This window comes from Amblyomma maculatum, chromosome 3, assembly GCF_055883805.1.
Source record: "Amblyomma maculatum isolate TAMU_Amacu chromosome 3, ASM5588380v1, whole genome shotgun sequence".
Lineage (NCBI taxonomy): Eukaryota > Metazoa > Arthropoda > Arachnida > Ixodida > Ixodidae > Amblyomma > Amblyomma maculatum.
Genome location: NC_139346.1, coordinates 215405284 through 215417706, shown reverse-complemented (window position 1 = coordinate 215417706; position 12423 = coordinate 215405284). Strand labels below are relative to the sequence as shown.

Genomic DNA, 12423 nt, shown 5'->3' with positions numbered 1-12423 from the left:
CTGAACTAATTTGTGCTATCACTCACTGCACCCTTTTATTATAACATGACAGCAAGCACCAAACATGATTGCATCTGCAACATCTGGTGAAAGTGAAAGGAATCTGAGTGATGTCATTCATGAGTATCACCACACCACATTGTCATATGAACAGTATCTGCTCATGCTGAAACTGACATCACTCTAAGTAAATACTGCTGAAAAATGTTTTATATCAGTGCCGTCATTCAAAATGGCACATATATTCGTCTGCACTCTAAGTAAATACTGCTGAAAAATGTTTTATATCAGTGCCGTTATTCAAAATAGCACATATATTTGTCTGCAGAATATGCAAAGCATAAGTCATGTGGTGCTTGCTTAAGACACTTAAAATTTTGACCAATGCAGGCTATTTATTATCCTCTTTCGACATCTGAACCAAAACGCAAGCAGGGTATCAATAAACGTCACAAAGCTACGTATGTCCGAACTTCTCCTATGTCCTAGCTTTAATGCCTGCCACCAAGCCACTCTTCAAGACAGCAAAACACAATGCTGAAGCTCAAGGAGATGTACACTTGTACAGCATCAACCAAAGTGCCATAATTTATGAAAAGGACAGTAAAGACAGCACTGTGCCATTTTTAGACAATACTGCAGTACCCAAAGTAAAGTTTCCCAACAAGAAAAAAAAAAAAAGAGAACTACTTCAGAATTTTGAAACCAGGCTTCCAGTCAAATGACTCAAGTGTTCACTTGTAAAAAAACTGAGCGTTTTAAAGTAACAGTGCCTAACAAAACTATGCAGAATCCTAGGAAGTATGCATCCCACTCCAATGAAACAAATTCAGCGCAATGCAAGGAATTCCTATTGCACTACTTTTGCATATAGAATTCCCACAAAGGCAGAGAAGCTACAAAAACTGTGATAACACTTAGGCACATTGCAAAGCCTTAAAAAAAGCAAAATTTCAACCCCAGTGTCCGTTCTTGAGTCGACTGTACAATGAACAATACAGCAGGCATCCTTCAAAAGCCCTTTTAATGATGCTGCAGTTTTCAACTTTTTTCATGGCAAATTATTAAAGCAGCATAGACACTTAATATTTGGTTGCAATTTTTATTCTTTGTAATGATGCATAAGAAATGACATGAGACACCGTGTGGTATTCACTTACGAACGATAAATAATTAATCTACAAATATTTTCTCTAATATCAAAAACTGCAATATAACAGCTCCTTTGTCATTTTAGTTCACTACAATGCTAAAGCCAGCTAACTCCAATAGCTGGAACCATAATGAGTGAAAAAACAACAATTATATTGGAATTTTCTTTATGCCTAATGTGACTTATACATAACCTTGACGTCATAGCCATAGCTCAGCCAAAACAGATAGAAAAAAAATTCAAGTATAATTTTTTAAAGGTCATAGGAAAATACCACATGGTGATTGATCTATGTACGGAAATGTTTTGCACATCATTAAGAAGAAAAACGTGCTCAAACTTTGGAAAGTATATGCCTTTAACACTGAACTGAGGGTTGAGAATTTTGTACGACAAAAAACAAGCTCTAGCGAGAATGGAGGTCAAGCACCATACCATGTGTTCTGTTGTATGCATCTTGTGTAGCATTAATTTCACGGCATTAATTTCACAACAAAAAATGCACCCAAATGTTGTGTAATCCTGGCAACAGTTAAGATGACAAAATACTTACAGATATCACACTGAATGTGGGCAAAAAGAGAAAAACATGTCAACAGGGTTTGAAAAGCTATACAACAGGGAAACCATACCTGTGAAAGTGTTGTCAGCAAACCTCAGCAACAAGCTGCTCTTTCCAACACCTGAAAAAAAAAAAAAAAAAAAAAAAAAAAAGAGAGAGAGAAAGACAAGAACAAACGAGATAAGATAAAGTACAGATCAGAATACCACCGATAAAGCAAAGGGCCGAAAGGGCCGCCGTGGGCACGTAAACTTAGTGGCAAAGCAATAAGTATATGCAGCTGCCCTGGAGTTCAAGGAAACATAAGCAGGCGGTGGTGGTTATGGGAAAGACAGCTAGTGAAAACGTCTTGCGAGATTATGATGGCAGCGGAAAGGTTTTTCTTTATAATGATGAAGACAAGCATGGCCCTACGAGCTTAAAAAAGAAGAGAAACAAATGAAAGTACTCAAATTAAGATGAAACAATGCATTACAGTAAAACTTAGGTACTGTTAGTATATTAAAATTATGCCACAGTATATTACCTTTTATCAACTGAGTCGTGGCCATTTAGGAGCTTGCATACATGAAGAGGAAGTATACTGTTGCAATGCAACTACATAATACATTCATGTGCGAGAATGAACTAGTACAACACTGCTTGTTTTACTTCTTGCATTTGCTTTGTACTGCTCTTTCAAACATGCCTGCAGTATTTGCCTAATACATGGCCACAATTGGCTGAACAGTAAATACATCCTTTTTGGCAATAATAATTCTACCCCTGCACTTTCGACTTCTCGATAACCCCTACTAGTGTTCAAGTGGTTCTCAGTACATAGAAAGTTAGAAAACAGTGCTCTAAGATTAGACAAAATTCATTTTACATCTTAGCCAAACATGCACTCATCCAAAGAACAAGTTTGGTTAGTAACTACAAAGCTAGGAAAAAAAGTATCAATGGTGACAATTACACATCATTATAACTAGACAGAAAACATTGACATTCCGACCGAAGTCCCTGGTCCTCTCAAGAGACTTTGGTCAGAGTTAGCATTTCTGTAAATGCTCTTGTAGGAAGCAGAGTTCCAGGAAGGTCTGCCTTATACTTGAAGCTCTGCAGGAAATCCACTCCTTAAGGGCATAGCGAAAGCCATGATTAGGGCACCAATGATAGTGTTTGGTACTTTGCTTGCCTTTTCATAGCTCGCATGTTGAATAGATCAGAAGCAACACATTTTTTGTGCTTAAATTTGTAGCCACTGACTCAAAAGTCTATGCAGTCTTTTGAAGAAAAAAGCTGTACCGAAAGTTCTGTTCACGGTATTGTGTATTCCTACTCCAGCCGAGGCACAAGGTGCCGGTTGTTTTGGTGAGTTTTGGTAGCATCACCGAATCTGGTAAATTTCCCACTTATGCAGTTCTGTCCCAAGTGCACAGGTAACATGCAAAAGTGCATGCTATGTCTACAATGCACTGTGTTATAGTCAACGCAAACGCGTACCGTTCGCTGCCAGTGGCAGCAACAGCACCACAGCACACCGGCAGATGGCGCCAGGTGCCCGCACATGGCGCCTCAACGGACTCTTTACAACAGACCAATTTGGCCATGCTCAAGGACCCTCTTTAATTCACAAAATGTAGAAACAAGAATACCACTGGTTAATGCAACATGCCTACTATGGATTATTCCACATACCTATTCACCGTCATTGCATCTCCCTATATTTTTGACAATGTTATAAGAAAAACATGTTTCTTCAATTGTGCTATATTGAGCCCCATCGCTTAAACAGCAGTCCATGCTGTTAACTATAACAATATGTCAAATTCCGTCAAGCAGGGAGGTTCCATGCCAACATACCAGCTAATTACTAAACCATCTGCACTTTAATGATGACATTATGGATGACATCACCAGCTACAGTGAGGGTACAGGAAGTACAAATGGTGTCGTGAGAAAATATCCATAAGCATGTATGAAATGCATAATTTTTAATTTCTTTACTATGTATTCCCACTCCTGCCCAAGGCCTTCTGTGAAGGCTAGCAGTATTTGAAAAATAAATAAATAAGAAATAAGTTGATGTACTGAAATAGGGTAGGACAGCTAGAAGGGGAGAAGACTAGCCCTCCAAATCCGACCCTTCACGCGTGTGCGCCCTGCGGCAACACTGTTGTCAGGGGCATTATTAGCAAGTAGCTCGTGTCTGCTTGCCAGAGCAGCGAGCTAAACTAGCCCAGTGCTCAATACGTGCATTTTGTGATGGTATTATACTCTCCTATATTTTAACATGATAGCATTAAAGGCCCTGTTCACCAGAAAGCCTGGTGTCGGCATCAGAGTCGTGAGTGAAAAATTAAGGAAGTAGCTGGCAGCTGACATGGCTGCGCACTGACTGGACATAAGGGTTCCCCAACTTTACATTTGGCAGGAGCTGCCAACTCTGACCTCTTCATTCATATTGTTACGAGGCACGTCGAGATATTAGGAGGCGATGGTACGTCGTAGCCGCAACAGTTCACCGTCAGGGACACACTCACAGGAGAACCAGACGTAGCTGCAGCGTCGTCTTTCTCTACTAGCCCAGCACTTCGTCATCGTCTCTTTCACTGCGTACCGTAACAATACCCCCCCCCCCCCCCCCCCCCGCGGAAGAAGCACAGTCCCGGTGCGTAGACTACACAGGTGAGCGCGAGATATAAGGTTTGAGACGGTCGACATGCACGACTTCTGGATGATGGTTTGCGGGAGAGTGGCGGTTCACAGGGACAATCTCGTACGTCACGTCGGTAAGTTGCCGCAAGACCTGGTAAGGGCCCACGTAGCAGGGCAGAAGTTTCTCGCACATGCCTACACGTCGAGCAGGGAGCCAGAGGAGTACGAGGGAGCCAGGAGGGTAGTAGGCATCACGATGCTGGAGATCGTAACGGTGCTTTTGAGAACGCTGGGACGCACGAAGCCGGTCTCGAGCAATATGACGGGCGGCATCAGCACGAGCGATGGCATCAGAAGCGTAACTGCAGGAGGAATCGTCAAGAGGCAGTAAGGTGTCGAAGGGAAGTAGAGGGTCGCGGCCGAAGAGTAGATAAAAGGGAGAATATCCGGCGGTATCATGTCGTGAGGAGTTATAAGCGAATGTTATGAAAGGTAAAGAGATGTCCCAGTCACGGTGATGGTCCAAAACATACATTGACATCATATTGGTCAGGGTACGATTAAGGCGCTCAGTAGACCGTTCGTTTGTGGATGGTAGGCCGTTGTGAAGTTGTGGCGCGTAGCGCATGAGCGCAGAAGGTCATTAACAACTTTAGAAAGGAAGCAGCGACCGCAATCGGTGAGCAATTGACGAGGAGCACCATGAAGCAAGATGACGTCATGCAAAAGAAAGTCTGCAACGTCGGAGGCACAGCTAGTGGGGATAGCTCTGGTTATTGCATACCGGGTGGCGTAATCGGTCGCTACGGCAATCCATTTGTTCCCTGAAGTCGATGTGGGGAATGGCCCGAGCAGGTCGAGACCAACTCGAGAAAAGGGCTCAGTTGGAACTGCGAGTGGTTGCAGGGGCCCACTAGGGTGAAGAGACGGGGTCTTCCTGCGCTGGCACAGCTCACAGGCGGCGACGTAGCGACGAACATGTTACGGACGACAAGGAAGAAGAAGCGGGCAGTGGCGCGGGCAGGAGCGCTCGCGCTAGGCCCGCGAACATTCATTAAACGTCATCTACCATCGTCATAGGTCATGTTCTGTCTCCCGTCTTCATCGGCTTGCCGCTTCGTAACAATATGGAAGAGTGATATCAGAATCAGACCACCAGGAACCTTCATTCACGTTGCCCCTAAGCCATGCAGGCACATTCATATGGCTTGGTTAAAGCAAGGTTTTATATGCAGGGTGGTAGCCAGAGTTCCTTGGACGGCCAGAAGATCAACTCAGTCGATATTGTCAACCATAAACCCTGACTGCTCATTGGAGGGTCAAATTCTAAAGTTAAAGCTCAGCTACTTTGGTCATCTGATGAGAAGGGAGGAGTCGCTGGAGAAAGATTTGATGTTGGGAAAGGTTGAGGGTTACCGGAGAAGGGGTAGGCAGCGAACGCGATGGTTAGATGGCATCCTCGAGGCACTGCAGATGAAGTTATGTGATGTTAGGAAGATAGTGAGAGACCGGAAAGCGTGGCGTGATATGGTCCATAAGGTCACGAAGAGTCGGACACGACTGAATGAATGAACTGAACTGAGCCAGGTTGGAGCTTAGGTGTCCCCCCACAATTTTCTTTTCCAAAGTGTTGTGCTGTGAGACTTGCATGTTGCACAGAATCACCACTAAATTTGGCATGCACTAGTGTGAATTTCAAGTAAGCTTAATGTCAGCAAGCCTTTCTGCGAGTTCCATTTAATCGAAATGCAATGAATGGCACTTGACTTTCTTTTGTCAAACGCAGAGCTTCTTCACGACGGGCTACTTGAAATTGTTCTGCCACCTCTTTAATCATAGTAGACATTTTTTTTTCTTTTTTTACAATTTAGTGGTGCTAATAGCCATAGGTACCAAGATCAATGCATAAATATAGTGCGGATTTACATGGCTTTTAGGATGCATGTTAGCAGATGTCATATTGTCACGACCCAAAGAGCCTCAGACGAGCAGAGAGAGTGTCAAAAGCTCCTGCATCGGTATTTTGGCCCGTAGAAAGTCCTCCACAGCCTAAGTAACGTGAACTACGAAGTTGTGCCTGACGGAACTACGACAGTGGCTCAACGGCGTCAGCAGCCCGAAGCTGTGCACATGGTGAGGCTCAAGCCTTACTTTTCATGGGACTGAGTGTCATCGACGCTGTATTTACCAGCTCTCCGTGTATCATTTTGCCCAGGCTGTGTAATGCTTCTTTGTGCTGCGAGTGTGTGGTTCTTCTTTGTTTCGTTTTTTGGAGATAACTCTTTTCGCATCGAGACGATGCTTACTTTTTTTATAGCAGGGAGGGGGGGGATAATGTCACGTGCCTAGCACCGTGCAGCCTTGGCGCTGGGCCCCAACGATGACGAAGTGGTTGTTGGCGCGTGGAGAGCGCTCGTGCCGGACCTTGTTCGAAGAATGCTTCATGAACGCTTGGAGAACGTTTCGTGGGTCTGCCTGCACATGGCTCTGCATCTGCTCGTCTGAGGCTCTTTAGGTCGTGACAATATATTGACAGGGCTCGATTGGGAGCGTGCTGTGCTATTACCTCCCCTTCCAGCCCCTTCCAGTCCACTCTAGCTGAATTCCAGTTTATGAAAGCATCTGGCCGATGGAAGATGGCACCTTTAGAGTAACAACTTATAACAAGTTTCTTGATCTTTGATGCAATGTCAAAACACTTGATAAAGCAACATTCAACAAGCATTTTTGACAAAGCATTGAGGTAGCTAGAACATCACCACATTTACATTTACATTAATTCACTAAGCATCTTGCTATTCCCTTAACAGATACCGTTAGACGACCATGCACCATTTTGCCACCTGCATTACTGGAGTACTGTGAACCTAGCCACTGCCAGTGCAGACGCACATGACTGGTCACTATGCATGGCAGCTCGCCTTGAGGGTGCTAGTTGGCTGTCAGCTAAGCACATGGCCACCACATGGGGACCAATCAGTATGGGAGCACTGCTAGTGTGAGGTATTCTGGTACTTCAGTAGCGCAGACAGCAACACGGTACATGGTCTGCTAAAAGTGTCTAATGAAATCTCAGCGAAGTCTGCACAGGCCGCAATCCTGAGCCCGCGTTTTTTCCCTATAACACCGAGAGGAGGCCCAGCCCAGTGGGGCCTGACCCATTATAAATGCTGTTGAAATGACAATACCGACAGAAATAATTTCATGGTAATGAGGTTATTTTAAAGTCTTTAAATTTAGAGCTCTAATGTTTAAGATGACTAATTTGAGGAACATATAGAGGCAAAGCACATACATACAATTATCATTCTAAGTTATTATGCAAAAATGACAGTTACACTTTGATAAAGGCTTCAGGCATATGCGGTGTCCCTGCATTATGAATTTGGCTGTGAAGCAGTTTACTTGGCTGCTCCAACTGGCAGCTGTTATGACACACTTTCTTAGGAAGATGAGTATGTTTTGGGTATGTGGCTTCTTAGTTCCTCCAAAACTGCACTAGCACTAACTTGAGCAAGGGGTTAATTTTGTGACAAGTACTTGCCGTACTCATATCACCCATGGTATGCGTTCGATGGCGCCCATAAGGCGATGATGCCTCTGCATTGCCTAGGCCAAGAAACAAGAGACGACTCAAGCCCCACGGATGCTTTGACTATGTGCTGAGTCCGCTCCTACTGAGACTATGCTGAGGCCACAACGGAGACGCGGCGGGCGAGGGGACAGCGTGGTACAAATCTTGAAATGGATATCTGAACATTAGCACTGGTGTTACCGAAGCAGGAGATGCAAAAATAGAAACTCAACAGCCTGCAAGCAGCCTTTTTTTTTGGTCACTGACGGTTAGCAAAGATCTGCTCACAGGGAGGGTGCGTGGAAAAAAAAAGGGGGGGATCAATGTCAGATGAGAACTCTGATGCTCTCATGTGGAGAGCACGCAGGAAAAAACTTCCTGCTGTGGATTCAGGATACCTAGTGTACCATGGCCACATTCGCTCTTTTGCAAAAGTTGCGTAACTCGAGATTGCGGAGCTCCTCCTTGGCCCACCCAAACCAAATATATCCTGACCCAGGCCTAGCCCGAGCACTTCTGAGCAGCGAGAGTCCAGCCCCAGGGCTGGGTACAGGCCAGCCCGAGCACAGCTCTCATCTCAGTTAGTTGGCTGCACATCAATGCTGACCGTACCCATTACAATCTTACAGAAAATTACAAGATGTAGCTATGTTCACTACTGATACTTCCCATATTCGCTCGTTATATTCATACTACACCAAGACGAGCAAAAGTCATTGATACATAAACAGGAAAGGCCTGGCCCTTATGCTCTTTTCTTACTGTAGGCATAACACTTTACTTACAACTCACAGGAATAAAACTGCATTCATCATTTTTGCACTGTCAGCATTCAGACAATATTGCTAATTCAAACAGGCACAGAAATTACGAATGACATGACATAACTGGTTTATGAGATTTAACGTCCCAAAGCGACTCAGACTAGAGAGATGCTGTAGTGGAGGGCTCCGGAAATTTCGGCCACCTGGGCTCCTTTAACGTGCACTGACAACGCACAGCACACAAGCGCCTTGCTTTTTGCCTTCATAGAAAAGTGGTCACAGCGGCCTCGATTCGATCCTGCATCCTTGGGTACAGTAGTCGAGCGCCGTAACTACTGCACCATCACAGCAGGTTGACATGACATAACTGTACAAACATGACCTGAAAGTAACAATTTTTCTTTACAATCCCTGTGTCAAACAGATCTCATAAAGGAAATCTTGCTAGCTATGTTTTTGAATTCAAACTTTCCATCTGATGTCACAGGGTTGAGAACACATGTTTAGAGCTAAAATGTGTCATTAAAAGCTTTGCATAGCTGCACTCAGAATTCATTCAAATATAAAAAAATGCCTATTTAAGTTTTTGACTGCTGGCTATCTCATTTATTTGCACTGCTTTTTAATCTGCAAATTGGTGACCGACCATATAGAAATTCTGCATGTTACCCAAAAAAGTCAGCAATTCATTTGTGGAAAATATTAAAAAAAAAAAAATAAAATTGTGTTCTGAAATACTAAATAGAAATTCTGCCAAAATTTCTACAAATAACAACTACAAAGTCCAACTTCTAAATATATTATAGTTTGGTACTCCAAAAACTTCTTGCACACTTCACCTATATACAAGGCTCACAGAGAATATTTAGCCTGAAATTCAAGAATTCCAGGATTTCAAGGATACAAGGGGGAGAAAATAAAGGAAAAAAAAAAAGTATATATATATATATTCTTTTTTTAATAACACAGATCAGGCATCCTTTGAATCTTGCTTAGCTCTGAAGGATGCTTCAGTAAAACAAGCTTTTGGGTGAGTTGGTAGCTTACATTCGACATAGCCGCAGCGAAAAGAACACAATCACAGAAGGAAGACACGTACACAAGGACCAAGCAGCGTTGGTCCTTGTGTATGTGTCTTCCTTCTGTGATTGTGTTTTTTTCGCTGCGGCTATGTCGAATGAAAAACTCTGAAGGATGATTGTCATACTTAACATCAGCATCCCTAGAAAACACTAGCGGCTAACTCCCCCCAATTTTTTTATTTTTTATTTTTTTTTTCTTTAAAAGGAGTTCTTAAGCTCCAGCACCTTCATTTAAGTGATGCCTGCTGACTTTCCGGTGTATCCTCTTGTTCAGCTGCAGACATTTTAGACAATTTGTTAGCAATAGTTTGTTTGCAGTACAGAAGGAAGATCTATGGAAATGAAATACACAAAAGAAGGGGAGGTAAGGGGTGCCAGGAAGCACATCTTGGAGGATTGATCCTGCCATGTGCTGTGTTGTCACTTCAAATTTTGCTTATCCTCTCCTTGTCCCATTGTTCCATCTGAGGTGCACTCCTACAGACTTCTTGAAAAGGAGGCACAAAGGCACTGACATGTTTGACATTGGGCTGAGTTCGTAGCAGAGGAAATGTTGACTGTGTTTATGACTGAGCTCCTCAATGCTCGCTGCACAGCCCAAATCAAATAACCATCTTCAAGTGCCATGAAAAGGTCTGCAATTGCCTTGCAGCCATGGAGAAAAGTGGCTTGACCAACATTTTTCAAGGAATCTAGGAGTGCATAAAAATTTACGGAGTTTTAAGAGCCCCTGAAATGCTTTTTCGAAAATCAACGACTATCAAGGGTCTGGTACACAGCTTCAAAGTTCATTTTCATCAAATATATGAATGCCCTAGCAATATGCCTTTCCCAACTGTCGTCGTTGAAAACCTCACCTCCGTGAAGACGTTAACACAGACACTTCTACGATCGTCAGCAAAAATACCACCCTTAAACATGCATTTTCAGCGCGTGTCGTGCGCACTCAGCCGAGCGAAGAATTCTCCTGTCCAAGTAGAGGACTACAAACAATGGAAAGTGGGGCACGTCGAACGGAAAGCGTCGTTGAAGAAGAATGTCAGCAACCCGGAATAATTTTGTTTCGAAAAACAAGCAATAAAAGGAAAAGCGAAAGTGAAAGCGCGCCGCTCCTGTCATCCCCGGACGCTCGAGTGTTTCAAGGAAACCAGGCACTGGACAGCGAGGAACCGATGTCGTGCCAAATGTTTGTTGACGCGCTCTCGGCGCGCTACGTGATCGCTGCGACTTCTGAGTTCACAGCACAACTGTTGTGACTCACTCCGCTCAGAAAGGAAGCATGCCGCAAAGGCGCTTACTTGCATCACGCAGGCAAGATGACGTCTTTCCCCACTGTTTCAAGGGAATGAACCACGCTAATCTCGGGCAACAGCTGCGTCATGCGCCAGCGACACCGTTTTTACTCATCTATTGAACCGGACCCTTTGCAACCACGGCCAATCGAATAGCGGAAAGGCGACACTCTGTGTAACAGTACGAACATCTGCGAGAGCACGTCAACATAGCATTAAGAAAGCGTTCTTCCAAACACGCGCACGCCACTGGCGGAACGAGCCTCGGTACAACGCGTAGCTCGCCCCCATGCTCCCATGTGGATCACGCCCAACACGCCAGGCCACTAACCTCGGTTAACCAAACAAACTTCGCGGCGCATAACCTCGCTTCTCGGGCAGCCCAGTGAAAGAAGCCACCACTAAAGTAACCACCACGAAGGTTTCGGTCCCAGGTGGTTTGTAGTGGACGCGAAGACATGCGTTCCGCAAGCGCGCTTTCGACTTCGCGCTTTGGCTACAATGCCAATGCCGCCAGTCACTGCGCTTAATTGGGCGCTCAGGAAGCCAAGCGAGGCACGCGGTCTATCGTATTTGAGACGATTCATGAACCTGTGCCCGCAGACGCAACAACCCCTGAAGGCAGAGGCCGAATAATGTGTGCTCCACGAGATCATTCGGTGCGGTGATCGCGACGTTGCCTCCAGCCCACTATCCAGCTCTCCACAAAAACGAGTTCGATAATCCGAAACATTTGAAGTATAACATGAGGCGAAAGTCTAGAAAAACTTCGTTTACGAAGTGGAAGATGACTAACATTCTAGCGGCTAATGAAACTATAGCGGCTACATCACGAAGATAAAAATATTGGCGATACACTGCTTCCCTGTCGGCAAGCGGCCAACAGCACGATTACAACTGAAGTTATGCTTTCTAGAAAGCGATCGCCAAAGATCAATGTGCTATGACAGTGTCAAGGAAGCTCTGATCTATTTCAATTTCAGTTACAGTTGACCTAAAGAGCAGAAGCGCAGAAGTGCACCTTTCGCTCATAGCAAGCGTCAGAGCCAATCGCTACGAACTTTGTTCACGTTTGGAGAGGCGACAACAGCACAAACACCCCGCTAGATGCTTGGAAAGGTGACTTACCGCTGTCTCCGATTATTAGTAATTTGAATAAATGGTCGTACTCTCTAGCCATTCCTAGGATTCAGGCGTGGGAGGGTGAAAAACAATTTCATAAACGACGACTACACAGACCAAATGGGCGTACAAGAGCGTTACCACGATAGGGGTGGAGGCGCTGGCGTCGTTTCGGCGCTTCGGCCGCTTCGGCTGCTTCGGCGGCTTTCTGAAAAAGCTTTTGGAATTTCCGCT

General features: G+C 44.5%; 1 protein-coding gene across 1 annotated transcript in view; it reads right to left on the bottom strand.

Annotated features, from left to right (window-relative positions):
- Window positions 1-12354, bottom strand: part of Rab35 (RAS oncogene family member Rab35) — a 47984-nt gene extending 35630 nt beyond the window's left edge. The window contains exons 1-2 of the mRNA XM_084599597.1: window positions 12196-12354; window positions 1786-1836 (exon numbers count right to left, since the gene is read on the bottom strand). Of these exons, the coding sequence (XP_084455723.1) occupies window positions 1786-1836; window positions 12196-12247 (103 nt within the window). The 5' untranslated portion in view covers window positions 12248-12354. The remainder of the gene's footprint in view (window positions 1-1785; window positions 1837-12195) is intronic.
- Window positions 12355-12423: the final 69 nt, after the last annotated feature.